We start from the raw sequence: 26792 nt of genomic DNA on the forward strand, positions 1-26792 counted from the left end.
GAAGGCGGTGCCCCAGCGCGCAGTCAGTCATTAGGGGGCGGGGACGAGCAGGCCACCTGCCAATCATCGGGGAGGAGGCGGGAGTCCGCGGGCTCCTGCGAGGCTATAGGCGAGTGCCTAAGAAGGGTGGGACCCAGACCTACCAATTGCAGCAAGAAAAAGCGACACCTTTTAGCAGGGAGCAGATAAACTGGGGCGGATCTTTGGGAATCCCTTGGCGAGCACTAGAATTCTGGACGTGAGCTGGGGATTGGAGAACAAGGGGAAGGTTGAGGAGAACTGTAGAGAGAGCGAGGGGATTTGTAAAGATCATTCGTCCTACCACTTTATTTTAAGCATATAGAAGAGGAAATTGGCTCAGAGAAAATGATGAAACTTATCCAAACTAACAAGCAATTGGTGGCGGAGCTAAAACAAGGAAAGATGCTGACCTGTAATGATCATATACTTAGATCAGACGCTGTGCAATGTACTTTAGTGCGTTGTCTGGATAATCACAATCACTAACTAGATTTTTATTTATTTATTTATTTATTTGCTTTTTGGGTCACACCCAGCAATGCTCAGGGGTTACTCCTGGCTTTGCACTCAGGAATTACTTCTGGCAGTGCTTGGAGTAATATATGTATGTATGATATGGGATGCCGAGGATCGAACCCGGGTCAGCCGCTTGCAAGGCAAACGCCCTACCCGCTGTGCTATCGCTCCGGCCCCTAGATTTTTATTTTTTAAAAATATTTGGACTGGAGCGATGGCACAGTGGGTAGGGCGTTTGCCTTGCACATGGCTGACCCAGGTTTGATTCCTCTGTCCCTCTCGGAGAGCCCGGCAAGCTACTGAGAGTATCCCGCCTGCACGGCAGAGCCTGGCAAGCTACCCATGGCGTATTTGATATGCCAAAAATAGTAACAACAAGTCTCACAATAGAGATGTTACTGGTGCCCACTCGAGCAAATCGATGAACAATGGGATGACAGTGACAGTGCTACAAAAAATGTTTGCTCTTGGGGCTGCAGTGATAGTACAGCTGGTAGGATGCTTGCCTTGCACAAGGGCTGACTGGAGTTCAATCCCCAGCATCCCATATGGTCCCCTGAGCCTGCCAGGAGTAATTCCTGAGTGTAGAGTCAGGAGTAACCCCTGAGCACTGCCGGTGTGGCCCAAATGATATATACATATATGTATATAATATACACATATATATCATATATACATATAATGTGTCATTATATTATATATAATATACATATATACCAGCTTGTAGAGCCTGGCAAGCTCCCTGTGGCATATTTGATATGCCAAAAAGAGTAACAATTCCCCTGACCCTGAAAGAGCCTCCAATCATTGGGAAATACGAGTAAGGAGAGGCTGCTAAAATCTCAGGGCTGGGATGAATGGAGACGTTACTGGCACCTGCTCGAGTAAATGGATGAACAATGGAATGACAGTGAAACAGTAATACAGTGACATATATACATATATAAATTAAAAGTTTGCTGGAAGTTCAATCCCTAGTACCACATATCCCCGCTGCAGCACCAGATATAGTCCAGGAGGTTCCTAAGCACCTTTAGAATAGTCCCTGACACTAAGGGCCTGAGCACCAAATGGTCAGGGCCCCCCTGCCAGGCAGAGTATGGCTGGGAGTGGTCTGAGTATCCTTGTGACCTTCTCTAAAATATGCTCTTCATTATAGGCAAGTCAATAATTTTCTATTATTATGGACCACAATAGTCATTCCATACCACTCTATGCTCAGGGTCATATGTGCCAGGGTTGTGGCTGGAACTTAAGACTTAGAAGATGCAAGGCATGACTTGTCATCACATCACTTATTCTATATTCCTAGCCCTTGATTTCATATTTTTACATGTAAGAACATCCATAGAGGATAGATTTATTGACAGAAATTAAATAGGGGATGGCAAATTGGCAGGAATTAATAGGGGGAGTATTTTGATCCTCAAAAGTTTGGTCTTTCAGTATGTCACATTATTGGGTACTTTTCTGATTTCACCTGTTCTGAGTTGAGATAGAGAGTAAGAAAGAGTAGAATGAACTGTTCTCTTTACCTCTCATCAAATATATCCTTTGTCAGCTGACCATCATGCAGTTTACCTAGATAAAGTTATCTCTATCTCCCACCGACAGTGGCTCAAAAGACAATTCTGAGAAACAGAACCCAGAAATAGAAAAAAATGAGTGAAACTCTGAAATTCATCTCATGAGGTTTAAACTAGACCCCAAGGAAAAACTATGAGTGGTCTAGAAATAGAAAGTTTGAAAGAGGAACAATTAATTTACCAGGATCTGCTGATGGCTAAGGGGAAAGTTCTTCATAGGAATTTATATCCAAGAACATGAGGATGGACTTAAGGGAGACTCAAGAAAATGAAAACCTGTCAAATGCCTTCCATCTCCAGGACTCCAGTTTATTCTTGGCTTTTTTTTTTTTTTTTACAACCACAGCTGGTCAGATGATCTCCCAGAAAGACTGTGGTTGGTACCCTCCCATAGCAGCCATAGTTAGCCTCACTCTCCCTCCCCATTCTTCAGACCCCACTGCCCACACCCCCAGGCAGGACTGAAAAACCAGAGAGTTCTGAACACATTTATTTGTTAATGTCAAGTGGAGAGAGTAGTGATGTAGGGTTGATCCCCACTGCCCCCTATGGGGGAGTTCCTAAGCTCAGACAGACAGAAGAGCAGCTTTACAGCCCGTGACCCCACCACCCATGGGAAAAGGACTCAACCTGTTGTATTGGTTGGGGAACTGGGGTGGAGGGGATAAAAAGCAGGAAGTTGAGAGGTAAAGCTGAGAGCAGGAAGGGACAGCAGCAGAACTGAGACTGGGGGTTGCTGCAGAAACCCTCTGGCCCACCAGGAAGAGTGAAGAAGATAATCCTGAAAAGTGGTTGGGGCTGGAAGCAGGGACTGAACAGGAAACCAGGTTGACCTGGAGAGAAGCAAGACCTGCAGATGGGGTGGGGCCACTACGAAGAGGGAAGAGTGTGCAAAATCATGAGCGGCCTGTGTTTGCAGGCTGTACATGAACAGCAAGGGGTCGCTTCTGCAGGAAGGCAAAGACTGGGGGCCACCCATGAGCAGGAGGTCCCAGTGCTTCTGAACAAATGCAAGTGAAGTTTGGGACCCACTGGGGTCCTAGCACAAGTGACCCTGTGAGTGCCTGGCCTCTGGGTCCACCAGTATTCCCATATGCGCGTGGAGTGACCAGGGCATGTGTCTAGACACCCAGAAAGTCGAGTACTTACCCTCTCCTGCGAATAAGCGCACCGTGCTTGTGGACACATGTCTACCCGTGTGCGTGCGCGCACCGAGCCCACGAGTACATGGAGAGCCCCCGGCGGCCGCGCTGCGTGTGTGTGAGCTGGTTCTCCCTTTGGCTCCCCTCCCTCCTCCGCTCCTCTCGGCCCCCTCCTCAGCGCCCGGGCTCGCCGGGCCCACCCAGACTCTGGAAGCCCCCGAGCAGGCGGATCTGCTCAGTCTGCATGGAGTGGCGCCTCACCAGCTTGCGCTTGGTCCTGGGCGAGGCCGGCGCCCCCGCCTGGGGAGGGGCGGGCAGCGACGGCGCCCGGCCTCCGGCTTGAGGGCGAATGTCGGGGATAGGGGGGTGGGGGCTGACGTTGAGCGGGGGCAGGAAGCCAGGCCGCGTCTGCGAGATGTGGTCCAGCAGCAGCGTGCCGGAGCCCCTCCGCTCCAGCAGCCCGGGACTCCGCCGGCGCCCGCTCAGCGGGGACACGGCCCCGGGCAGGCTCTCCTGGGACTGGCGCGGGGACTGGAGCGAGCCGGCGAGCGGGAGCGTCAGCGGGGAGGCGCTGTAGCGCCGGCGCTCCAGGGCAGGGCGGCTGCACTCGGGCGAGTCCGGGCAGAGGCTGCCAGGGCCCTCGAGCTCCACCGGCTCCATGCGGCTCAGTTTCTGCCGCAGCCCGGCGGGGGGCCCTGGCTCCTGCGCCTCGGGCGCGGTGTTCCGCCGCGACAGCAGCCCAGCGCCCGAAACTCTCTCCGCCCACGGAGGCGGGTCCCCGGCGCCCTCGGTGCTGTGACGGCGGGACAGGCGCGGCCGACCGGACAGGGTCAGGCCGTGGAACTCGGCGGTCAGGCGCTCGGCCCCCGGACGCCCTTCGGTCGGCGGGACAGGTTGCGGAGGGGCCACCAGGCCCCAGGGCTCCGAGTTGAGCCTTTTGAGCGGCTTTGGAGGATGGCGGGGCGGCTTGGGGAGGGGCTCCGCGGGGGAGGAGTCATCGGGGGGCTTGGGCAGGGGAAACTCGAACACGTCCCGCTTCTCCTCCTCTTCCTGCGCGCGGGGCGACAGCACCGTGCGGCCTCCGCCCCCTCCCGCAGTCTGCAGCTGGATCTCCGAGGGCGACGTGCACACGCCCGGGCTGGGCGGCGCGGGAGCCGGTTCCTCCACCCCCGGCGACGGCGGCGAGTTGAGATACTGCCGGGTCTTCTTGGTACCCGAAGGCGAAGTGTCGGTGGTGATGATGATGACCTCCGTGCCCTTGGCCTTGCAGGCATCTAGCAGCGTGGCGAGGGTCTCGCGGTCCCCGCGGTCCAGGGCGTGCACGAGCGCCGAAGCGCCCGCGTGGTCTCGGACCGAGGGGTCGGCGCCGTGGGCTAGGAGCAGCGAGGCCACCGCGGCTCCCCCGCCGCCGGCGCAGGCGTGCATGAGCGCCGTGCGCCCCAGGCGGTCGGCAATGTTAGGGTCCGCGCCCTGCTCCAGGAGGTAGCGTACCATGCGCGCCTTGTTCTGGGGGTCGTCGTAGCGGGCGCGACAGGCTGCCATGAGCGCCGTCTCCCCTTGGGCATCGCCTTCGTTCACGTAGGCGCCCCCCTCCAGAAGCAAACGGGCCAAGCGGAGCTTACCCTGACCCACGGCTCGGAGAAGAGCGTGGCCCTCGGTGTGCAGCATTGCTGCGGCGGGGGCGAGAGCGCCGGCCGAGCCGGGCTCGGGACCTGCTGCCGAGGCCAGCGAGGGGCGTGAGGGTGGCGACTGGCAGAGGCCTGGGGGCTCAGCGGCGAAGCCAGTCCCTGCGGGAAAACAGAGAAATCTTAACGACACACGCAAGCAGGGAAACGCAGCCCTGGTGGCAGCCCCCTGGCGTGGGGTGGGGGTCTCTCCTGCACCGCGCACAGCCCCTCCTCTAAGTCATGCCTTTGGGCCGCCCCTCTCCCCCAGCGCATGCCTGGGGAGGTGGAAGGTGCACCCGCATCGAGAACGCGCGCGCGTGCAAAGGCGGCCGTGCACGCGCAGGGATACCCGCACCCCACCCTCACCCCCACAGCTTCTCAGACCTTTCCAGCACCCCTTTATCCCCCCCTTACTTGGAATCCCCCTTGCTAGGATGCCGAATGCCACCCACCCACACACATGCACCCATACATTCACACACATTCCATTCCTAACCTCTTTTAGGTCGCCACCGCCCCAGAAATTGAATGGGGGGAGGGAAGCAGCTTGCGTTTGGGACCTAAAACGGGTGGGGGTAGAATTGGGGGTTTCTTTGGCCTCGCTCTGTTCCCCCATCACTGGCTTTTGCCCCACCCAGGCTGTACGCCCGAATAGATACCTGAATGTCCGCAGAAGCTCCGCTGCCGGGCCAGGGCCGGGGCCAGGGCGGCACTTCAGCCGGGGTGGCGGATCCGGGTTTCCGGGGGCCCACATGGCGGGGGGGTGGGGTGGGCACCCGGATTCCCCTAGTGTCAGTCTCTGCACCCAGGCATCGGGTCCTGGTCCCTCCTCCCGGTGCGCCCCGGGCACAGCGCCGGCTCTCGCGGAGAGAAACTGGGGGGGGGGGGGGGCGGAGCTCTGTCCTGCTATTTATAGCCCAGTCTCGGCGGGTGGGGGCGGCAGGCAGCAAAGCGGCACCCACCCTAGCACACACACAAGCCCTCGCAGCCTGGGGCTCCAATCCTCGCTTCTCTTGCCCGGAGACTCCTCAGCCCCAACAGACCCAAGTGTTACTGGGGAGACACCTCTGAGACCCAGATTGGGACCACCCCAATCTCCCCTAGAGCTTCAGCAGGTCCCCTTTCTCGCGCGTGGGTGGGGTGGGGGTGCATGCCTGTGTGCCAGATCTGACCTGCCACACACTGCACACTTACCACATGCGGCACATACGACATACACTGGCACAAACTGCATTCTGCCACACAGGACACACTGTCACACATGCAACGTTCTGCCACACTCGGCACACATATGCCACACACTGTATCCTCTGCCATGCACAGCACACACTGCCACAAAACCATACTGGCACAAGTGCTGTACACTATACCACTTGCATATATGCTACACAACACATGCCACATATGCTACACACCAATTCGCACATGCCACACTGCCACATAAGGAATGAACTGCTGTATATGTGTATGGCATGCCACACACAACACAACCAGTCACACTGCACACACAGTCACACAGCACAGACACGCACCTTGAGGAGGGGTGGAGAGAGGAGATGGACCATAGGCCATTCTGTGAGGAGAGTTAGCCCTCCGACTGCCCTCTGGGGGTTAAGTATCTGGAAGAACTGGAGTCTGACCCAGTGGCTCATTCCTCACACCACCTCCCAACCAGAGTACAGACACCTGGACCTCAGCTATCCTATACAGATGTCTGAGATGTGAATGACGTGACTGTGGGTGTCCTGGTTGTTTTTGCACATTCATGTTGGGGGATTTCTAGATGCCTCCCCCCCACATTCTTGGGGGAAAGAGAGAGGAAAAGGACAGAGAGAAAAGTGAACCATATAAAAGTGAACTGTCTCCCATTTTCGCACCTTGCTTGAAGGTGGATGTCCGAATCACTCCCTGCCTCTCCTCTCTTCCTGCTGTCTATTGCAGTTGGTCTCTCTGTGTTGCTGCCTCACCCGCCAACTGCCCTGTCTCCATGGTTACCATAGCTTTCATCTGCATATTTTAGGAATCAGTTTGTGTCCAGCTGGGAGGCATCAGAGGGGAATGAAGTGTGAGGGAAAAATAAATCCTAAGGATTACCTGAAATTTTGAGATCATGTTGAGACTGACTGCCACCAGACCAAAGATATTAAAATAAAATTTCTGGGGCTAGAGACATAGTACAGTGGGTAAGGTGCTTGCCTTACATGCAGCTGACCCAGTTTGATCCCCAGCACCAAATGGGGTCTCCCAAGCCTCACCAGGAGTGACCCCTGAGCATAGCTGGTATGGCCGCAAAACATGATCATGATGATAATGTTCCCTGAGAACAGAGAGAGATATTGGTTGGGAAATGATCCATTTTCTCCTAACTACAACTTACTGGACACCAACTGTAAGTCAAGTCCTTTACGTATATGATATCAAATTCACACAATGCCACAGGCAGACATTATCTTCTTGTTGCAGATGAGAAAATGGAGACAGACTAAGTTTCTCCAAAGCCTTACAGCTGCATTGCTGCCCTGTTCCAGTGACTGTACTTTCCACAATACCCACAATCCTCCAAGGCCAGTATTTAGGATATTCTTATGGGATAGCTCCTAGATCTCCAGTCTCAGTTCATCACTTCTGTTCTGTTTTCCAAGGAAATAGGATTTCTCCCTTTACCCAGAGTGAGGAGGAGCTGGAAGGTCAGAGGAAAATTCAGGAACACAGGACACCCCTGCCTCGGTCCCAGCTCTGGTCTTGATCCCTGACCCTTCTTTCTCAACATACGCGTGGCAGCAACACACGGAAGGGGTAAGGTTGTAAAAACAGCATTAGCTGGTGGTTCTGGAGGGAAGCGGTGGAGGACTGGAGAAAAGTTGGGTTTGTAAAAAAGAGGCCTCTGTGAATCAGCCAGAACCCCCAAAGGCTGATCCTTCAGGAGATGATCTGGGGGTTCGTTTCTCTGTCGGCACCCCCCACCGGTGGAGTGGATCGATGAGGTCGGAGCTTCCCAGACTGGGTCGGGAACCAACGCCCTGTGTATTGTTCTGCAGCCCCAGGCAGCAACTCAGCCCGGGTCGCTACTCCCTGGAGCACGCCCCGCTCCTCCGCCCTGCCCTCAATGGGGCGGGACCCGCTACGCTTCTCTTAGATTGGCTGAGAGAACCCACCAATAGGGAGCTCGGGGAGGCGGGCGGAGGACGCGGAGGCTGGAGGAAGACGAGCTTGATCCAGGTTGGCTTCTGCGAGGGCTCCGCGTGGGGGAGGGGAGCAGGTAAGGCTCCGGCCAGGTGCCTCAGACCTGGTTCAGCCTCCACTTTCCCAGCTAGTTCTCCAGGCCCTGAGACCTGTGATTCAAATAGGAGACGCTTTGAGCTGCCTGTTGAATCAGCCCTTTTCTCCTTCCCCGCCCTTCCTCCTCCCGGGCCCCCCGGCTGTAATGACCAGGGCACCCTGGTTTTCCTTGGCGTCTAGGGGCGAGATATAAACGCAGAAAGCGGGAAAAACTCACTTTAGAGCTTCTGGCTTTACAATGGCACCCACTTTTCCCAGATCCTTTGATATTATTTCCTTGGATATGCAAACTCCCACTCGCTACCTGTAGCTCTCCTGGTTCACCTTTCATGCAGAATTAGTTTTTCTTACAAGGCATTGTATAATGGATTCTAGCACATAATACAGAATATCCAGTAAAGGTTAATTAAATTGACTGGGAAGGCAAAGCATAGCCTCTATATAATTAGGAAATAATTAATAAAATACAATACAGTCTGTAATTAAGCTCTCTTAACAGGGTGGTTCATCATCATAAGTCCAGAAAAAAAGGAAGCTACAACTAGACTGTGAGAAATCACAAGGACTCAAGTTTGGAAATGTTCTTAGCAATCATGTATTCATTCAACATATATTATTTGTGTTGCACCAGCTATAGGCTAGATTTTCAGTGCTAGAAAATGCAGATATGAGTGAGTTCACTGCTCTAAGACACAGCTTCTTCCTTTGGTAAATCAGATTTTGTATGTTGTTGTCCCACTTCTATTTAAACATCTCTAGTTTGAGAACTTTATTTTACTTCTCAGATCATCCTAGTTTGTTATAGTAGGTCATCAATAAATGTCCAGCAAATACTCTAACCAAGAAGTACGTGATTCACAAAAAGGATCCCATACTTCCATTGTAAGAGCAGGAGATTGGCCTAAGTAGTAGCATTGTCTTGGGGGGGTGGCCGTGAAGGGTGGGGGCTGGAGTCACACCCAGAAGTCACTCCTGGCTCTGTGCTCGGGAGTTACCAGTAGCAGCATATGACTTGCCTGAGATTTGAACCAGGATCAGCTGCATGCAAGGCAAGTGTCCTACCTCTTGTACTATCTCTCTGGTCTCAGTAGTAGAATTCTAATCATTAAAGAAAACATCCCTTTTATTTGTTTTGTCCCAGCTTTTGGGCCATTCCTGGGGGTGCTCGGGAACTTAACTCCAGGTGCTGAAAGGGGTGGGCCATGTGCAAGGCAAGTGACTAATCCCTATACTATCTCTTGGCCTGCAACAACTATAGTTTCAATATGTATCTTTTTAAATTTTCTGTGTGTATACATATATACATATGTATATATTTCTACTTGATATATACATATTACATAATAGGATCATATGATACACTTTAACACAATTTCCCCCTTTTTGCATTATATTGTGTACATTTTTCTGCCTTTAGATATTTTAATTCATTTTTGTGGCTACTTTGTAGTCTAAAGTGAATGGCTGATTTTGTTGTTGGTGGTGGTAAATCATGTAGGTTATGTGAGGATTTTTCCTATTTTATCACTGACTCAACTCTGATGATTTCTTTAGGATAGGTTTTTGTTTTTTGTTTTTTGTGTTTTTTTGAGGTGGGTCAGGAGCCACACCAGTGGTGCTCAGAGCTTACTCCTGGATCTGAATTCAAGGATCACTCATGATGGGGCTCAGGACCCCTTTGTCATGCTGGGGACTGAGTCCCAGGTTGGCCTCATGCAAGGCAACGCCCTTCCCACTGTACTAGCTCTCTGTCCTGATTCCTCCTTTCTAACTTTGTGTTGGCCTATAGCCAGTGTGCCATAATTATTTACTGAATAAATACATTATTTTTAAGGAATTCTCAAAATGCCCCTTCCATTCAAGTTGTAGCTATTCTCTGGACTTGTGAGAGCTAGTTCTTTATATGATGAACCATTCCATTAGAAGACCATAATTATGTGCTGCATTATATTTCACTATTACTTAACTAGCATGTTCTTGGTGTGTGCTCTTAATATGATGTGAGGAAAATGGCTCTTCTGTGATCCTCCTGCCCCACCTATGACTCCCCAATATAATCAAGAGAAAAGTATTAGATTCTAACAGACGAGCTTCCCAGGACATCCCTGCAAATATTCTTCAAAATGGTTACAGTCATTAAGACCCAGAAAGGTGGCCTGGAGAAATAGTATAGTGGTTAGGGTGTTTCCCTTGCATGCAGCCAACCAGGTTCCATACCAGGCACCCCATAAGGTACCCTGAGCACATCCCTGTTCCCCCCCCCCAAAAGCCCCACAAAAACAAAATCAGGAGTGTCTGAAAATTTTGAACTAATACTCATTTTTTTTTTTTTTTTTGCTTTTTGGGTCACACCTGGCGATGCACAGGGGTTACTCCTGGCTCTGCACTCAGGAATTACCCCTGGCCATGCTCAGGGGACCATATGGGATGCTGGGATTTGAACCCGGGTCAGCGAGTGCAAGGCAAACGCCCTACCCGCTGTGCTATCTCTCCAGCCCCAATACTCATTTTTTAATAGACCTTATTTATTTTTAAAAATGTATTTATTTCTGGTACTAGAGCTCGGACTCAGGGCATCTTACATGTGGAATCCACTGAACTTCATCCATCCTTGGCTCTTACAGATTTTTTCAGCAGTGCTGGTACCAAACCCTCATCTATGCAAGACCTGCCATTCACCTTGGAAGCACACACCTAGTCCCTAGATATGATATATTTTATATATTTATTATTGTAACTCAGAGGATCAAGCTCAATACCTCAGGCCTGCTAAATGGCTCAGAGAGCTGGAGCACATGTTTTGTTTTTAGGAGCTCTGAGTTTGATCCCTGGCCATGCACGGTTTTCTTTTTTCTTTTTTTTTTTTTTTGCTTTTTGGGTTACACCTGGCTATGCACAGAGGTTACTCCTGGCTCTGAACTCAGGAATTACTCCTGGTGGTGCTCAGGGGTCCATATGGGATGCTGGGAATCGAACCTGGGTCAGCTGCGTGCAAGGCAAACACCTTACCTGCTGTGCTATCGCTCCAGCCCCTTGCACGGTCTTCTGAGCAATGAGCTGCAAGTAACCTCAGTGTACCAAAGTCTGGGTCTCATGCATGCAAGACCAGTGCTTTACCACTGAGCTTAGGGCAGACTCCTGGATCAGTGCTCAGGGATCACCCCTGGCAGGCTCAGAGGACTATATACTGTGCCAGTGATCAAACTCAGGTCAGCAATGTGCAAGGTAACGTACAACGTACCTGCTGTACTATCACTCTGATGCCTACATCTTTTTTTTTAGTTTTTGTTTTTGGGTCACACCCAGCGATGCATAGGGGTTACTTCTGGCTCATGCACTCAGGAATTACTCCTGACTGTGCTCAAGGGATCATATGGGATGCTGGGGATTGAACCAGGGTCAGCTGCATGCAAGGCAAACGCCCTACCCACTGTGCTATCACTCCAGCCCCTATATCTTATTTTTCTGTATAACAGTTTAGAATTTAAAGAAAAGTTTAGCTTTTATGTAAATTAAGTAAAGTGAAATAAGTGAAGAGAAAGACAAGTACCATATTCACACACAAGTGGAATATTAAGAAACAAAGCAAACATGGGGGTATGGTGCCGCCAGCAGGTAAACCTGTACCTGTGGGGCGAGTGCATCAGCAGCTTGATGACGACTTCAGACTTCCAGATACCAAAATATTGCTGCTGTGCCTTTGGCCAGACCCCAACAATTTGGGGCCAAGTTTACCAAGAATTAAATAGCCAAAAGTTAGGTATGTGTGGAGACACACCCACAAACCACCTCCGGTTCAACTATATAAGCTCATTTATGGGCCTTTTTTCAGAGACCCATAAATCTCGAAAGAGGTCAAAAGATGCAGTTAGGACTTGTAGCACAGAGGTAGGTGGGAACCCATCACTGAGAGCCCCAGGTTCGCCTGGATCAGGACTCGGCCTTATCCTCCCAGGTCCCCAGTCTTCCAGTAGTTTGGCAGTCACACCCACAAGCTGCCCCTGGCGCCATGTAATCTCATCAATGGCCAAGGTCCAGAGACTATAAACTAAAACTCCCGGAAGAGAGTGCCACAGAATGCCCTGACCTGGCTCCAGGCTGTCTTCACCAGGGCACCTTGGAGGGGGGCGGATTGAGTTTTCCTCCCTGCCCTAAACAGAACCCCGGCAGCCTAAAACCTCCAGAACCCAACCACCGCCATGCTGAAGGCCACTCTCCACCTGCTTGGATGAGCCTCACACAGGAGGGCATGAGCCTCACCTGAAATGGGATGAACCTCACCAGGGAGCAGACGGGCAGGAAATCCCAGATATTCGGGAACCCATGATTGAGATCTCCAGGCCCGCTTGGATCGGGACTGGGCCTCCCCCGCCCCCAATTTTCCAGTAGCTTGGCAGTCACACCCACAAACTGCCCCTGGCACCATGTAATCTCATAAATGGCCAAGACCCAGAGACTATAAACTAAAGCTCCCAGAAGAGAGTGCCACAGAATGCCTTCACCCTGTGCCAGACTGTCTTCACTGGAGCACCTCGGAGGGGGGCGGGTTGAGTTTCCCTCCCTGCCCCAAGCAGAGCCCCGGCAGCCAAAACCTCCAGAACCCTACCGCCGCCATGCACAAGGCCACCCTCCACACACTTGGACAAGCCTCACCCAAGATGGGATGAACCTCACCAGAGAGTGGACAGGCAAGAAAACTCAGATATGCGGGAACCCGTGACTGAGATCTCCAAGCCCGCTTGGATCAGGACTGGGCCTCCTCCCCCCAAGTCCCCAGTTTTCCAGAAGCTTGGCTGTCATACCCACAAACTTCCCCTGGCGCCATGTAATCTCATCAGTGACCAAGACCCAGAGACTATAAACAAAAGCTCCCAGAATAGAATGACACAGAATTTCCTGGACATTATATTCTATCCATAACAAGCAATACAAAACAAATCGCCTGGCATTTTTGGCAGGTTTGAGTAGTGGTGAGACTGGTGTTGAAATATCGAATGTGACCAAAGTAGAGAGAGTATGGGGGAAATTTTCTGCCACACAAGCAGGGGAAGGATTGGAACAGGGGTGGAGGGTGGGGGGGGGGTGGTGAATACTGGGGATTTTGGTGTTGGAAAGTGTGCACTAGTGAAGGGATGGGTGTTTGATGATTATATGACCGAAGCTCAAATATGAGAGCTTTGTAGCTGTATCTCACGGTGAATCAAAAAAAAGGGGAAAAATAATAATGAAATAATAAAATAAAGTTAACACTCAGAGTAGAATAAAAAATAAAGTAATGTAAAATAAAATAAAGTCATGCCCAATTCAATCAGCTTAATCAATGGCTGAATAAATAGCAGAACTCCTACATTATTAAAAAAAACAAAAAAGAAAGAAACAAAGCAAACAAAACCAAAACAAACCCTTTGATTCTGACAATAGGATGGCAATTCCAACAGAGAGGCTGTATCTAATGTGGCAAATACATCTGAGTAGGTGTGAATTCTCCTGAAACTTACAGTGCTGTAAACCAATGATAGAAAAAAGGAAAAACTAAGCAGGTAGTTTTTCCTTTTTTTCTACATGTCCAGGCACACATTTTCTTTATAATAATTGTGATATATTAGAATAGCACCTTGTTATAACAAGTGAATCTATATTTATACATTGTAATTATTTTAATATCTATGTTTGATTCAGATTTCCTGAGTCTTGTCTACTATTCTCTTTCTGGCTCTAGGATACTATGCCACACTATCTGCCATGGCATTGTTATGTGTGCATAGTCATGTGTCTACATCCATGTATATATTTATATACATATGCACATATAGGTACATACACAAAAATGAAATTGAAATTTCATTTTAAATAATTTTAAATTATTAAATTTTAGTATTAAATTTAGTATTAAAGTATTAAATTAAAAGTATTAAAATTTAATAATGCTTATCACTATATGGTAATGGTGAATAATAGATTTTCCCCATTTCCCTTCCTTTTATTGCTTCAGTGACCAGGAGTAGTGGTTGTGGTTTGTGGTGCTCTCTGGGATCATGCTTCTGGCCCTGGTTCTCAAGTTCACCTGATTTTGTGCTCTAGAGGTGACACATTTGTCACCTGTATACTCTGGATGGATCATGTAGGACCCCAGACAGCTCCCTGGATACTGAATGCATGCAAGGCAAGCACTTTTAGACACTGAATCATCATCCTCTGGGGCACTGGATATTTGAAAAATATCTGTATGAGGGACTGGAGAGATAGTACAGCAGGTAAGGCAGTTGTCTTGCATGCAGCCATCCAGGGTTCTATCTCCAGCATCCCAAGTGGTCCCCTAAAACCCTCCAGAAGTGATTGATTCTTGAGCTCAGAGCCAGGAATAACCCCTGAGCCTTCCCAGGTATGGCCCAGACCAAAATAGTTTTAAGAAAAAAAAAATCTATGATTCCAAGTTTTCTAGGATAAATATATATTGCTTCTATGATCAAAACAAAGGAGTGCTGGGGCTGGAGTGATAGCACAACGGGTAGGGCGTTTGCCTTGCACGCGGCCGACCCGGGTTCGAATCCCAGCATCCCATATGGTCCCCTGAGCACGGCCAGGGGTAATTCCTGAGTGCAGAGCCAGGAGTAACCCCTGTGCATCTCCAGGTGTGACCCAAAAAAAAGCAAAAAAAAAAAAAAAACAAAGGAGTGTTTTAATTTTGGCTGATGGTGCTTTATCAGCTCCACCCTTCCAGTGGGGCCGTGGGCTTGTTCCTCCAAGTGCTGGGTGTTACAGTCCCCACTGGGGTGTGTCTGGTACTTCCGTCCCAGCCAGGCTGGGGTGATGGGGTTGGGGAGGAAGTGCCATTTTCCTCATATCCATATTCAGGGCTTCCACTCATAGCAGAATTCAGTACTGTCGCCCTGGCCCTGCCACTTGAGCGAGGCGTTGTTTGTCTGATTTCTCCACTGTACAGCTGCCCTTGCTCTCCAGAATGGTATTGAGCAAAACTGCGTACAGCCTGGTGAGCTGTCCCCAGGAGAAGAGATGGTGCGGCTTGTACCTCACTGGTTTGCTGTCCATGTTGTCAGTTTGTCTCAGCTTCCCTTTGTTTCTGGTCTTTAGCAGGTTTTTCTCACTGGAGCTCTGAATGCCCAGGCCCCCTCTGCCATGGCCAGCCGGGGTGGGGGCCGGGGTCGCGGCCGTGGCCAGCTGACCTTCAACATGGAGGCTGTGGGCATCAGCAAGGGGGATGCGCTGCCCCCACCCACGTTGCAGCCTTCTCCACTCTTCCCCGTGAGTGTCTTGCCCCCCTCCCACCCCAGGGGCCTCCCCAAACTGCTTAGCTTGCCGCATGCTGTCTCTGTGCCCAGCTACCAGTGGGCAGGCCTCTCCCACTTCTCACTCCCCAGCTGTGAAAATACCATGTTGCTCCCACTTTGCATGGTGGGAGTGTTGAATTCCCATGGAGGTGGGGGCAGGGAGTTCTTGGCTTGTCCACCAGCACCTTCTTTCCCAGCTGACCCCTGTCCCTGCTTCCTCAGCCCCTGGAGTTCCACCCCGTGCCCCTGCCCTCGGGGGAGGAAGGGGAGTACGTCTTGGCACTGAAGCAGGAGCTCCGAGGGGCCATGAGGCAGCTACCCTACTTCATCCGGCCAGCGGTCCCCAAGAGAGGTCAGTTTGGATGTCCCCTGTGTTCTGCAGCACCCCAGGGTACAACCACCAGGGGTCAGAGAGATTTCAGTGTAACCAAGGATCAGCCACATATCACAGTGTTTGTGTCTAGGCATTGTTCTGGTCTCACCATGGTCTTGGGACCGTGGATTAAGGGTTAATTGTTTTACAGGTTTGGGGTGAGGGGAGATGTGTGAAAAATGTTAACTCAGTGTTATGTTAGCTCAGTCTTGCTGAGTAAAGCACTGCCCCCCCCTTTGGTTGGGGGACCCTGGAAGCAATCGGAGGTGCGGGAGAAGAGTCCTTGGGAGAGTGGATGTTCACCAGAACTTCAGTGACACTCAGGCTTCCCTGATGACACCCACAGATGTGTCACGCTTGCCCAGGATGCCCCAGGAAAAGGGAAGGAAGGCAGTGCTGCTCAGAAGGAACTAGAGGGCCAGAGATAGTGCATGGTGACGGTGCTTGCTTTGAATGTGGCCAATGGTGGTTCAATCCCCAGCACCACAGAAGTTTCCTTGAACATCTCCAGAAGTGATTGCTGAGCACTGAGTCAGGAGTAAGCCCTGAGCACTGTTGTTTTGGTTTAGGGTGTGTGGCCCTAAAATCAAAAACAAAAAAAGAGAACTGAATTGCCTGGCCTGGGTGGTTACTTGGGAGAACACCCCCACATCCCCACAAAACAAAGGAAATTGAACTCATGACTTTGCACCTGTGAAGAATATGCACTACCACTTGGACTAGGTCCCAAGCACCAAATGTTCCCCCAAACCATCCCAGGGCTCGCGCGGGCGCGCACACACACACACACACACACACACACACACACACACACACACACGAAAGGAGGGCCAAGGACTTAGCTCAGTAGTAAAACAGTCGGCACCAGGTTGAATTCCAGAACTGCACTCTCAGAAGCGACTGGAACACATGTCTGACATGCACAGGGCCCTGGGTTTGATTCCTGGTACCTTATGACCTGCAAGAAAACAAAAACAAAAGTAAACTTAAGAAAAAGGCACACACAGAAAAATATTATCATTATTGTCTGTTTGGGGGTCACACTCAGCAATGTTAAGGGGTTACTCCTGGCTCTGTACTCAGGAATTACTCCTGGAGGTGTTCTGGTGCACCATGTGGTATGCTGGGGATCGAACCTGGGTTGATTGCATGCAAGGCAAGAAGCACTATACCTATAGTAATTTTAGGGATGACGAAAAGGCAGTTCAAGAGCCCTCACTGAGCATCCTTGGGCTCTGGGTGAGGGTGGGGGAGCCTGATTGCTCAGTGAAAGGTAGACAACTTCCAGGATCACTTTGACCCCAGAGTGCTTTGACTCCAGAAAGATGAAATGCTGATGCGTGACCTCTGACCCCTCAGATGTGGAGCGTTACTCAGACAAGTACCAGATGTCTGGGCCAATTGACAATGCCATCGACTGGAACCCCGGTAGGTAGTGGCCCTGCCAGAGACTGCCCTGTCTTGTTGCTTGAGAAGCCTCCAGGCCACAGCACCCTCTCCTGTCTCCTGAGTCTCAGATGTGCTCTCAGACTACTTGAAACCCTGTTATTTAATATTTGGCCCCTGCTCTGCCTAAACAGCCAAGCCATAGTTTTGTTCCAAGCAGTTCTGACCCAGCACCTTCCTTCCTTCCCTGCCCTCTCCTTTAAGCCAGTACTCATTCCCCGGAGGCCCCTAAACATTATCGAACTGATGTTTATATTTCCACTGTCCCCAGACTGGAGACGTCTACCCCGGGAACTGAAAATCCGCGTGCGGAAGTTACAGAAGGAGCGTGAGTGTCCCTGGGAAAAAGGAGGGAGCTGGTGAAGGTGCCACCACTTCCTGCCCTGTCCCCGTGGGCCATGGCTCATGTCAATGTGACCACAGGAGGGCAGCAGAGTGCCGTGGTCTCTGCAGGGCTGCTGGGAACAAACCTCACTACTAGAAAGTTCCTTCTCTGACTTTGTTTTCCTATCCAGGAACCACCATCCTCCTCCCCAAGAGGCCTACGAAGAGCACAGAAGATAAGGAGGAAACGATCCAGAAACTAGAGGTACGGAGGAAGAGAGCCCGGCACCACCCCGGCCCCTGTGGGCTCTTTTGGCCCTTTCAGCCCTGTGAGTTGAATGGAGTTTCTCTTCCTGTTTACCTTCACATAAGACTCTGGAGAAGAAGGAAGAAGAAGTGACTTCAGAGGAAGAGGAGGAGAAAGAAGAAGAAGAAGAGAAGGAGGAGGAAGAGGAAGAGGAGTATGACGAAGAGGAGCATGAGGAGGTGATGGGGGCTCCACCCTTTGCTGTCTGCCCTCTTTGTCAGTCCCTGACTCTCACCTCTCCCCACTGGCTGGCTTCTCCAGAAGCTTGCAGGGACATGAAGACGTGCCCCAGAAAAAGGGCTTCCCTCCCATTCGCCTGTGCCTGGGCTCTTACAGGCTCACTAGAGCTGCCATGTTCCCAGGTCTGGAAGGGCGTACACCAGGGGAAGGGCCTGGCACACAGAAAGGAGGAAGAAGGTGGAGGCACACCTGACCTGACGTCATTAGGCCTCCCACGGGCTGCTCAGGAGCTCATGGGGCCCCTCCTGGCAGTTTTCGGCCCACAGGGCCAGCAGGTCAATGTAAGGACTGAAGATTTGGGTGCTATGAAGGCCCTGCCTTGCTGGGGAAATGAACCAGGCCACTGCTGGGGGCCTCCAGGGCCACATTATATGGAGCCAGGGATAGAACCAGGTGGACCACATGCAGGACATGCAGTATAGCCCCTCTTCTGTCTCTCCAGCCACCCCCCACCCCAGGCCCGATTTTAAATGTTTCTTTTCTGTTTCAGGAAACTGATTACATCATGTCCTATTTTGACAATGGAGAGGACTTTGGGGGTGACAGTGATGACAATATGGATGAGGCCATCTACTGAAGAGGACCCTGATCAGTACCTCACACTTCACATCTTTCTTGATTCAGGTTACAGAGAAGCACTTGGCTTTGTGGACTAGCAAATCATTTGCTCACAGTCCAACTAACCTACTAGGAGGACAGATAGCTCTCTCTCCCGCCTCTCCTCTCTTTCTACCCCTTTATCACTTTGATATCTTGGGGAAACGGCAAAGGACCCATGTCTTCATTGTACGGAAGGGAGAAAGAAGGTTTTAAGGGACCAGAGTGAGAGTACAGAGGGAAGGGCGTTTGCCTCGCCTGTGGCCGACCTGGGTTGGATCCCTGATACGCCGAGCACCGCCAGGAGTGATTCCTGAGTACAGAGCCAGGAGTAACCCCTGAGTATCGCAGGGTGTGACCCAAAAAGCAAGAAAGAAGAAGAGTGTTAAAGAAGAATCAGTGTTGCTAGGGCTGAGAAAGTGCTGCATATGGCCCCCCCACTCATTTCTTAACAGTTTGATGTGGAGCTCAGTGTGGGCGCGGGCAGGTCAGTTTCATATTTTTAAATAAAAGTTTTTTTTTTTTAATCTGTTTCCTCTCTCAGCAAGGAGTGGATGGGAGAGGGGTGAGGAGTGAAGGGGCTGACTAACTGAACCAGGACCCTGCCCTGGGAGAGGCCAGGTAGATGGGGGCGGGGGGTGGGGTGGGGGGTTCCTGTCTTCCTGTCCCGCACAGGTAAGCACACACTCCTGGTGGCGCCCTGTCAAAGAGCGTACAGGAGTGATCACACCATGCACGGTGAGTGGTAAAGAACAGCTCAGACTCTGAAGTTCAGCTGACCTGTGAGGGCAAGTCCTCCGGCCACAGGAACACGGTTGTCTTTGTTCATATGTGTCCACTGAAACACAGGCCTTTCCTTTCTCATGCTTGACCTTGATCTCATGTTTGTCCTTGTTTACAAGGAATGACCAGGCAGCTATTTCTGTGGGGAGCCTGGGGAAAGCCAGGTGCTGGGAAGGGAGAAGGTGCTGACTGTTATGAAGCCTGGGCACCTCTGGGCACCCAGAGCCCCTGGGTCGATGGGAATTCTATCTGGAGAGAGTTCCCCAGAGGCACTTCCAGAAACCGCAGTGCAGCCAAGTTGCAGTTTCTCTTTTGGTTCCCATTCTGTCGGATTTAGTTAGCCTTTCTCACTCCCTCTGGGAGGCTGGCACTGGTGAGGCTGATTTACAGGAAGTGGGGAGGGCGAGGAGAAAAGGAGTGACTTAGGGACACTCACAGCTCAGAGAACTGCCTTCTCGCCCCCACAGCACTTGCTGAGTGAGGTCACTTGCCTGGACCCTGATTGGCTTCTAAGGAAGCCCTGGAGGAGCTGATTGGTTCCAGCCACTTGACATGCAACCAGGCCGGCAGTGACCAGAATAGGAACTGAAGGAGCTGAGAAGGAGGCAGCCACAGATAGTGAAGGTGCTGTCATAGCGACCCTGCCAAACACTCAGAAGCTGCAAAAACAAGATACAGAAGAATCTTCAAGAAATTCCCCCACCATATTCAGGCAGGAAGACTGCATTTCCTTTTACATCAGCTGATAGAAACTAGCCACGGGATGTTAGATACTGTCCTTTGTAAACACTCGGGCTGGGATTCGTCAGAGGGAAGTCACCTTAAAAGCGTAGTTTTGTGGGCTGGGGAGATGGCTCACAGGGCTGACCCCGTGCTTTGCACGTGGGAAGCCTTCATTTGACACCACCAGCACCTCATGTCACCTGAGCACTGACAGGAACAACCCTGAACACCAAGCCAGGAGCACAGCAAGGTGTGGCCCCCAGACACAAACAGCAACAACAGAGGCCTGGTTTGTGGGGATCTGGGGTGTGACTCAGCAGCAGACCACTTGTCTTGGGGGTGGAAGAACCTGACTTGACTCCTCAGAAGGTTTAACGGAAAAAAATAGAGCCTGTTTTGTGGCAGTATGTTCAGGGAGACAAAGAACAGAGAAGTAACAGGAACACAGAACATTCCACAGTCATTGAGCAATTTGTGATCATTGATGTGCTTCCTTGTCTGTCTTGAGTTTTCTGTGAGGAATGGGGAAGGGCCTGAGAACCTGTCACTGTGATTTCCTGGGGTCACACTCTCACCTCACTGAAGCAGGGAGGAGTCTGTGAGAAGACAGGAAAGGAACCAGAGAGATAGCACAGGGGGGCGGCATTGCTGTGCATGCGACCGATCCTGGTTATGTCCCTGGTACCACATAATCCTTGCGCGCCACTGGGAATGACCCTCTGATGAGATAGCCGGGAGTAGCTCCATAGCACTGCTAGGTATTGTGAAGGACCGGCCCAGGAATTCCAGGACAGGCCATAGGAATCTATTTAACTGTCTTAAGATTCTTTTTACAGGAACCTGCATTATGAAATAACTTGTCTATCTGTCCCTGAGCAAGGTATTTGGAACCAGGCGCCCTGGGTCACAAAAAGAGTGGTGGTCAGACCAGATAACCAGATGCATGTCATAAGGCCCATATCACAAGACCCATGTCACAAGACCCAGGACTGCCCCCAGAACCGGGACATTCCTGAATGTTGGCGCGAATACTGTTCTCTAAAACCATAGGCTAAGGAGTAATGTCATTTTAAATGGATTGGTTAAGAAAGTCTGCAATATTACAAATCTATTGGCTATGAAATGCACAGGCTCTGCTGTAACGGCCGGGGAAGGCCTATATAAGATCTCCTTTGGAGAAGCTCGGGGTCTTGCCCAACCTGCTGGACCTGCGTGTCCGTGTAGGCGGCTGGACCCTGGCTAGCCAGTCTCACAATAAACCCTGCTTGCTGTTTGCAGTCTCTGGAGTCTCTTTGTCGTAATAGGGAGATCTCGATCCGCGCCCTAACAGTATGGCCTCAAAAACAAAGAAAAGGCCTTAAAAAAAAGTCTTTTACCTTTCTCCCATATGCATGACCAGTCCTATTCTGGTCAGCTATCACAGACACTAACTTGAGGTACGACTAAACCTCCAATTATTAACTTCTGATTATGAAGCCAAGGATCAGTGCTAGGGCTTCACACATGCAAGGTGTGTGTTCTCTGCCACTGAGCTCCATCTCAAACCCACCACCAAACCCAACTGCCCCCTATGCCCACCTCCCAGGAAGCTTCTGGACAAAAGGAGGTGTTGTCCCCACCTCTCTACAGACAACCTTTTCCCATGGAATGGGGAAAGAAGGGCAAAGGTCAGAGTGACCACTGTGGATCAGTTGTCCTGTTCAAAGTCAAGTATCAGAAAACTCAGGCCATTCTTGAACTCTTTCCTGTCTGGCCTGCTGCCACACCTGGCAGACGACCTTGCTGAGCAAGCCTGAGACACGGGACCTAGCGGCTTCCCACATTCCGAGCATTTCCAGGCAAGAGCTCAATTGTTTCTATGACCTCTCCCCTACTCTGTTCTTTCGGGTAGATTCAGCTGGGGCCTCAGAGGTCTGCACAGAGACAGAGCTATTCTGGAAGACTACCTGAGCTGTGTGAAGTTGAAGCCCTGCTCACAAATGTGAGTGGTCACCCCAGGAGCACGCTAGGACCTGCTTCTGTCCAGCAGGTTGCTCAACAACCACAACCTGCACCACGCTGGCCCCAGGCAGTGCAGGCTCTTTGGCAAGAATTAGTCCTTCCCTATGTCCGTCCCTCTGGGTCCCTCCTACCTTGGGCAGAAGTTCGAGAGTGGGGTCTGCAAACACAAACATGGACTCAGGTGGTTGTGGCTGAAAGGTAGACTCGGTAAACAATGCACTCTAGGGGTCCGGAAATGGGGTTCGGAGCCGATCAGAGGGTTAAACATCAAGCAAATGTGGTACCCGTGGTTTGGTGAGGAGATACAGATATCTTTCTCACCAAATTTGTTTTTGCTCTTTGAACTTTTAAAGAAGAAGGAACTTTAGGACTGGAGAGAAGATGGAACAGTGGGTAGGGCGCTTTTATGGGTTTGATTCCCGACCTCTCATATGGGCCCCTGAGCACCCTCAGGTGTAATTCATGAGTTCAGATCCAGGAATAAGCCTGAGTATTACCAGATGTGGCGAGGAGGTGTGAGAAGGAAGAAGAGGACGAGGAAGAGGAGGAGAGGAAGGAAGGAAGGAAGGAAGGAAGGAAGGAAGGAAGGAAGGAAGGAAGGAAGGAAGGAAGGAAGGAAGGAAGGAAGGAAGGAAGGAAGGAGAAGTAACTTGTAGACATAGACTGATTATGAACTTACCAAGGGGCTGGAGAGATAATAGAGTGGTTAAGGTAGTTGCCTCAATGTGACCAGCCTGGGCTCAATCCCCGGTTCCACATATGGTCTCTGAGTCCCACCAGAAGTGATCTCTGAGAACAGAGCCAGGAGTCAGCCCTTAGCACCACTGGGTGTGGCTCTCAAATCCCAGAAAAACAAAAAGAAAGCCAAGTTTCATCTCCACTGGGTACTGCACTGGTTTATTGAGCTGATTTCACCACTTGCTAGTTTTGTGTCCTTGAGAAGTCAGATCAAGTTTCTAAGCTTTAATTTCCTCATGTGTGAAACAGAAGTTGGATGAACCCTTCCCCAGGAACTCTCCCAGGTGATGCTGATCTGCCTGCAAGAATCCAAATGGTTTCGAGTACAAAGATCAGTGTGGACCCAGCTTCTCTGAGCGCATCCCTTCTGCTGGATTTCTCTACCTCATTTTCAGCTTTGCCAAGCTAAAGTGACCTTAGGCATTTAGCCAGGCCTTTCCAAGAACTTGCCAGAGCCCACAGAGAAGGAGGAGGACCAGCGACTCCATCCACAAGCAAGGAAGGAGATAATTCCAAGCAGCAGAGTTCAAGGTGACGAGCTGTGTGCTAAGAAATTTCCGACTGAACGAGGTGCCCAGGGGGCAGGTCCTCTCATCTCCTCTCATGTGTCCTGTCTGGCTGGAGGACGAGAAGATAAATGAGTGGATATTAATAGCTCAGTCTGGCCAGAGACTAGTGACCCCTTCTCCACTGACCTTTCCCCCACTGAAGCTCCCCTACCTTTCCCCCAGATTTCCTCAGGCCAGAAAGCTGGAAACAGGAGGTTCTAGTTTCTTGAAAGAGCTCAGCCGTACCCCCAACAGGGCATCACTTGCTGCTCCTAGCCTGGAGGCAAGGGTGATGCCCCCCTGCAGCCTCAGTGGGAATGACTGGGGAGATGATCCAGTTCAAACTTCAGGACCTGCAAGACTGAGTGCTGTCACCCTGGGGAACCAGGGCTTCGGGAAGAAACCCAGGGAGCAGTGATGGAACCATGAGCCAGGAGTTACTCCCCGTGCTCAGCACCCCGTGGTTGTCTCCTTAGCTCTGGGTTGGTCTTTCCGAACCTTGCATCCCTGCCTCTCCCCAGAACCTTCCCAGCCTGTGATTTCATCAATCCTGAAAGACAATGAGGGAAACACCCAAATCCTGCCCAGTTTTCCTGGTTACTCAGGGCAGGGCCGGTGGTCCTAGAATGGAAGGGATATTAATTAGATTTGTCTTCACTGGACCCAAAGGAGTGTGAGTAAGGGAAAATATTGGGGACATGGAGTCTGGGGACTTTCCTACCATGGAGAGGATAGATGAGGCCCATTTGCACAGGGGAAGAAGCCTTAATTCTCTTCCCCTTACGCCAACTGTGTCACTATTCTGGAGAGGAAATTTCCTCTGCTAAGGAGGTCAATGTACCTCGTTAGTTCGTTTTTCACAGGCAGGGGTGGTAAAGAGCAATGCAGATGGCTTCTGTGGGAGAAAGGGCAGGTGCTTCTCAGCCACTTTTCCAGTAGCTGTGTCCTGTCTCTGAGCTTCTCTCCTGGCCCGAACATTCTTTCCTGAATGACCCTACTTGGCTGCTCTTCTTGCTCTCAGCCCCTTCACCTCTCCCTTACTTGGCCTAGCTTCTGTTTTGAGTCTTTCGTTCTCCCCTGAGCCTTGATTCCAACACCTGTGAAGAGATATTGGGGGTGTCTGAAATCTATTAATGTCTCAGAGGGTGCACTCAACCAAGTCAGGAGGTGCCATGCTGGGGATGGAACCCAGACCTCACACATGCAAGGCAAGTGTCCCCCTGTTGAGCCATACCCCCAACCCACTTCTCTTCCTGATCCGGCCCTCCCAGTCTCTCTGCAGCATTGCACTGCGTAAGTCAAGTTATTTACAGGGTGGTGTGGTGAGGACTACTTGGAGGCATTCACTGTACGTGACATCGTCCAGATTTTACTTTGAATCTTTGATGGGGAGAGGTAAATTATATCTGGGGGCAGTACCTTGGGGACACGTCTGGTGACACTTGGCCAACTGGGCCAAATGGTTCAGTGCTCAGGCGTGGTGAGGCGGCATTACTCAGACAGTGATGCTGGGGAGGAGACCAGGCTGTGACAGAAATCAAACTCAGGCCTCTGTGCATATGGTGAGGCATGTGCCCATGACTCCAAAGCCCCAGTAAATCATCTTTATAGCAAAACTGGTATGAGTGGTCAGTGAAATAGCTCAAGGAGATCAAGTGCATACTCAAGGCCTGGAGTTCAATCCCTGACACTGTATCATGCTTTGAACACCAACACTACCAGAAGACATTAACACTATTTGCCCCAGCCCTGACAGAGGATATTTCTGATAGGTGATTTCACATGTTCTTTTTATTACTTTCATAAGATCAGTAGCCAAAAGGGACTGGGTGAATGACTCAAAGGATGAAAGAATATGCCAGCATTAAGGAACCCTGAGTTCATGCCCCAGCATGAGCACCACCAGGTATACCTCCAAAAAAAAAAAAAAACACAACAATATCATCAACAACAACAAAACATTATTTCTGGGAAGAGAGCAATAGTATAGCAGGTGAGGCTCTTGTCTTGCATGAAGTTGACCTGGGTTCAGTTCCCCAGACCCACCAGGAGTTGATCCTGAATGCAGATCCAGGAGTAAGCCCCTGACCACCACCAGATATGGCTCCCAAACAACAAAACAGAACAAAACAAAATTATTTCTAAGGTTTTTAAGTTCAAACACTAAGTAAGTTAAAATTCGGATTGGGGGATAGAGAGACAGTACAGTGGGAAGGGCACTTGCCTTGCATGTGGCCAATTCCGTTTCTATCCCCAGCACCACACAGGGTCCCCTGAGCCTACCAAGAGTGATCCCCAAACACAAAGACATGAATAAGCCCTGAGCACCCCGGGATGTGGGCCCTCAGAAACAAACAGAAAATTGGGATCGTGGGATCAGAGCGATAGTACAGCAGGTAGGGATTGGACTTTTACAAGGTCAGCCTGGGTTTGTTTGGTACCCCATAGGGTCCCAAATCCCCACCAGGAGTTATTCCTTAGTGCAGAAGTCAAGAGTAATCCCTGAATACTGTCAGGTAGACAGAAAGAAAGAAAGAAAGAAAGAAAGAAAGAAAGAAAGAAAGAAAGAAAGAAAGAAAGAAAGAAAGAAAGAAAGAAAGAAAGAAAGAAAGAAAGAAAGGAAGGAAGGAAGGAAGGAAGGAAGGAAGGAAGAAAGAAAGAAAGAAAGAAAGAAAGAAAGAAAGAAAGAAAGAAAGAAAGAAAGAAAGAAAGAAAGAAAAGGAAGGAAGGAAGGATGGAACGAAGGAAGGTTGGGATCAGGTGCATGACTACCATAGTGGCACATAGGCCTAGCATGTATGAGGCCTGATTCCGCCTCAAGTGCCCCACACTGGCTGGCATCCCTGAGATTTGGCCCTTTTGAGAAAATACAAAAATTAAAAATTAAAATGTTGAGTAAATAAAATGTTGTACTTTTAAAAAATGTATTTATTATTAATTATTATTATTTTGGTTTGGGGACCACACTCAGTGATGTTCAGGGGTGATTCCTAGTTTTACACTCAGAAATTACTCCTGGTGGTGCCAGGAAACAAACCCTCATTGGCCACGTGCAAGGCAGGTGCCCTACCTGCTGTACTATTTATCTGGCCCCAAGGTTGTACTTCATAAGCAAATAAAAAAATCAGTATTTTAAGTATTTCAGGGTTAAGGAGTTAGCACCAAAGAGCACCAGAGTTTGGTCCTGGGTATTACTGGGAGCAGATGTGGCA

The 26792-nt window shown here is 50.5% G+C and overlaps 2 protein-coding genes across 6 annotated transcripts; one reads left to right on the forward strand and one right to left on the reverse strand.

Annotated features, from left to right (window-relative positions):
• Positions 1-2597: 2597 nt before the first annotated feature.
• On the reverse strand, positions 2598-5778 carry ANKRD34A (ankyrin repeat domain 34A). 2 transcript variants are annotated; one of them, XM_055138513.1, is made up of 3 exons: positions 5592-5778; positions 5429-5492; positions 2598-5052 (listed from the first exon to the last, which is right to left on the reverse strand). In XM_055138513.1, exon 3 carries the CDS (start codon positions 4931-4933, stop codon positions 3440-3442), a length of 1494 nt encoding a protein of 497 aa, XP_054994488.1. In that variant the 5' UTR covers positions 4934-5052; positions 5429-5492; positions 5592-5778; the 3' UTR covers positions 2598-3439. The 2 variants fall into 2 exon arrangements, with proteins under 2 accessions (XP_054994488.1, XP_004619278.1); XM_004619221.2 differs by lacking the exon at positions 5429-5492.
• Positions 5779-7504: 1726 nt separating this feature from the next.
• Positions 7505-21566, forward strand: POLR3GL (RNA polymerase III subunit GL). 4 transcript variants are annotated; one of them, XR_008630209.1, is made up of 9 exons: positions 8100-8191; positions 15304-15474; positions 15723-15852; positions 17233-17301; positions 17591-17647; positions 17835-17908; positions 18016-18129; positions 18681-19274; positions 20038-21566. XR_008630209.1 is itself a non-coding variant. In XM_055138516.1 (8 exons), exons 2-8 carry the CDS (start codon positions 15349-15351, stop codon positions 18765-18767), a joined length of 657 nt encoding a protein of 218 aa, XP_054994491.1. In that variant the 5' UTR covers positions 7505-7728; positions 15304-15348; the 3' UTR covers positions 18768-21566. The 4 variants fall into 4 exon arrangements, 3 of the variants coding, with proteins under 3 accessions (XP_054994491.1, XP_004619277.1, XP_054994489.1); XM_055138516.1 differs by lacking the exon at positions 8100-8191 and adding an exon at positions 7505-7728 and having other exon boundaries at positions 18681-21566; XM_004619220.3 differs by having other exon boundaries at positions 18681-21566.
• The last annotated feature ends 5226 nt before the right edge of the window (positions 21567-26792 follow it).

The sequence above is a fragment of the Sorex araneus genome, chromosome 5 (genome assembly GCF_027595985.1).
Source record: "Sorex araneus isolate mSorAra2 chromosome 5, mSorAra2.pri, whole genome shotgun sequence".
In the NCBI taxonomy this organism is placed as follows: domain Eukaryota; kingdom Metazoa; phylum Chordata; class Mammalia; order Eulipotyphla; family Soricidae; genus Sorex; species Sorex araneus.

Coding starts and splice junctions, on each gene's coding strand:
- ANKRD34A (XM_004619221.2), bottom strand. CDS start 4,933: ATGCTGCACACCGAGGGCCACGCTCTTCTCCGAGCCGTGGGTCAGGGT.
- POLR3GL (XM_055138516.1), top strand. CDS start 15,349: ATGGCCAGCCGGGGTGGGGGCCGGGGTCGCGGCCGTGGCCAGCTGACC. Junction 17,909..18,015: donor AAACGATCCAGAAACTAGAG/GTACGGAGGAAG, acceptor CCTTCACATAAG/ACTCTGGAGAAGAAGGAAGA. Junction 18,130..18,680: donor ACGAAGAGGAGCATGAGGAG/GTGATGGGGGCT, acceptor TTTCTGTTTCAG/GAAACTGATTACATCATGTC.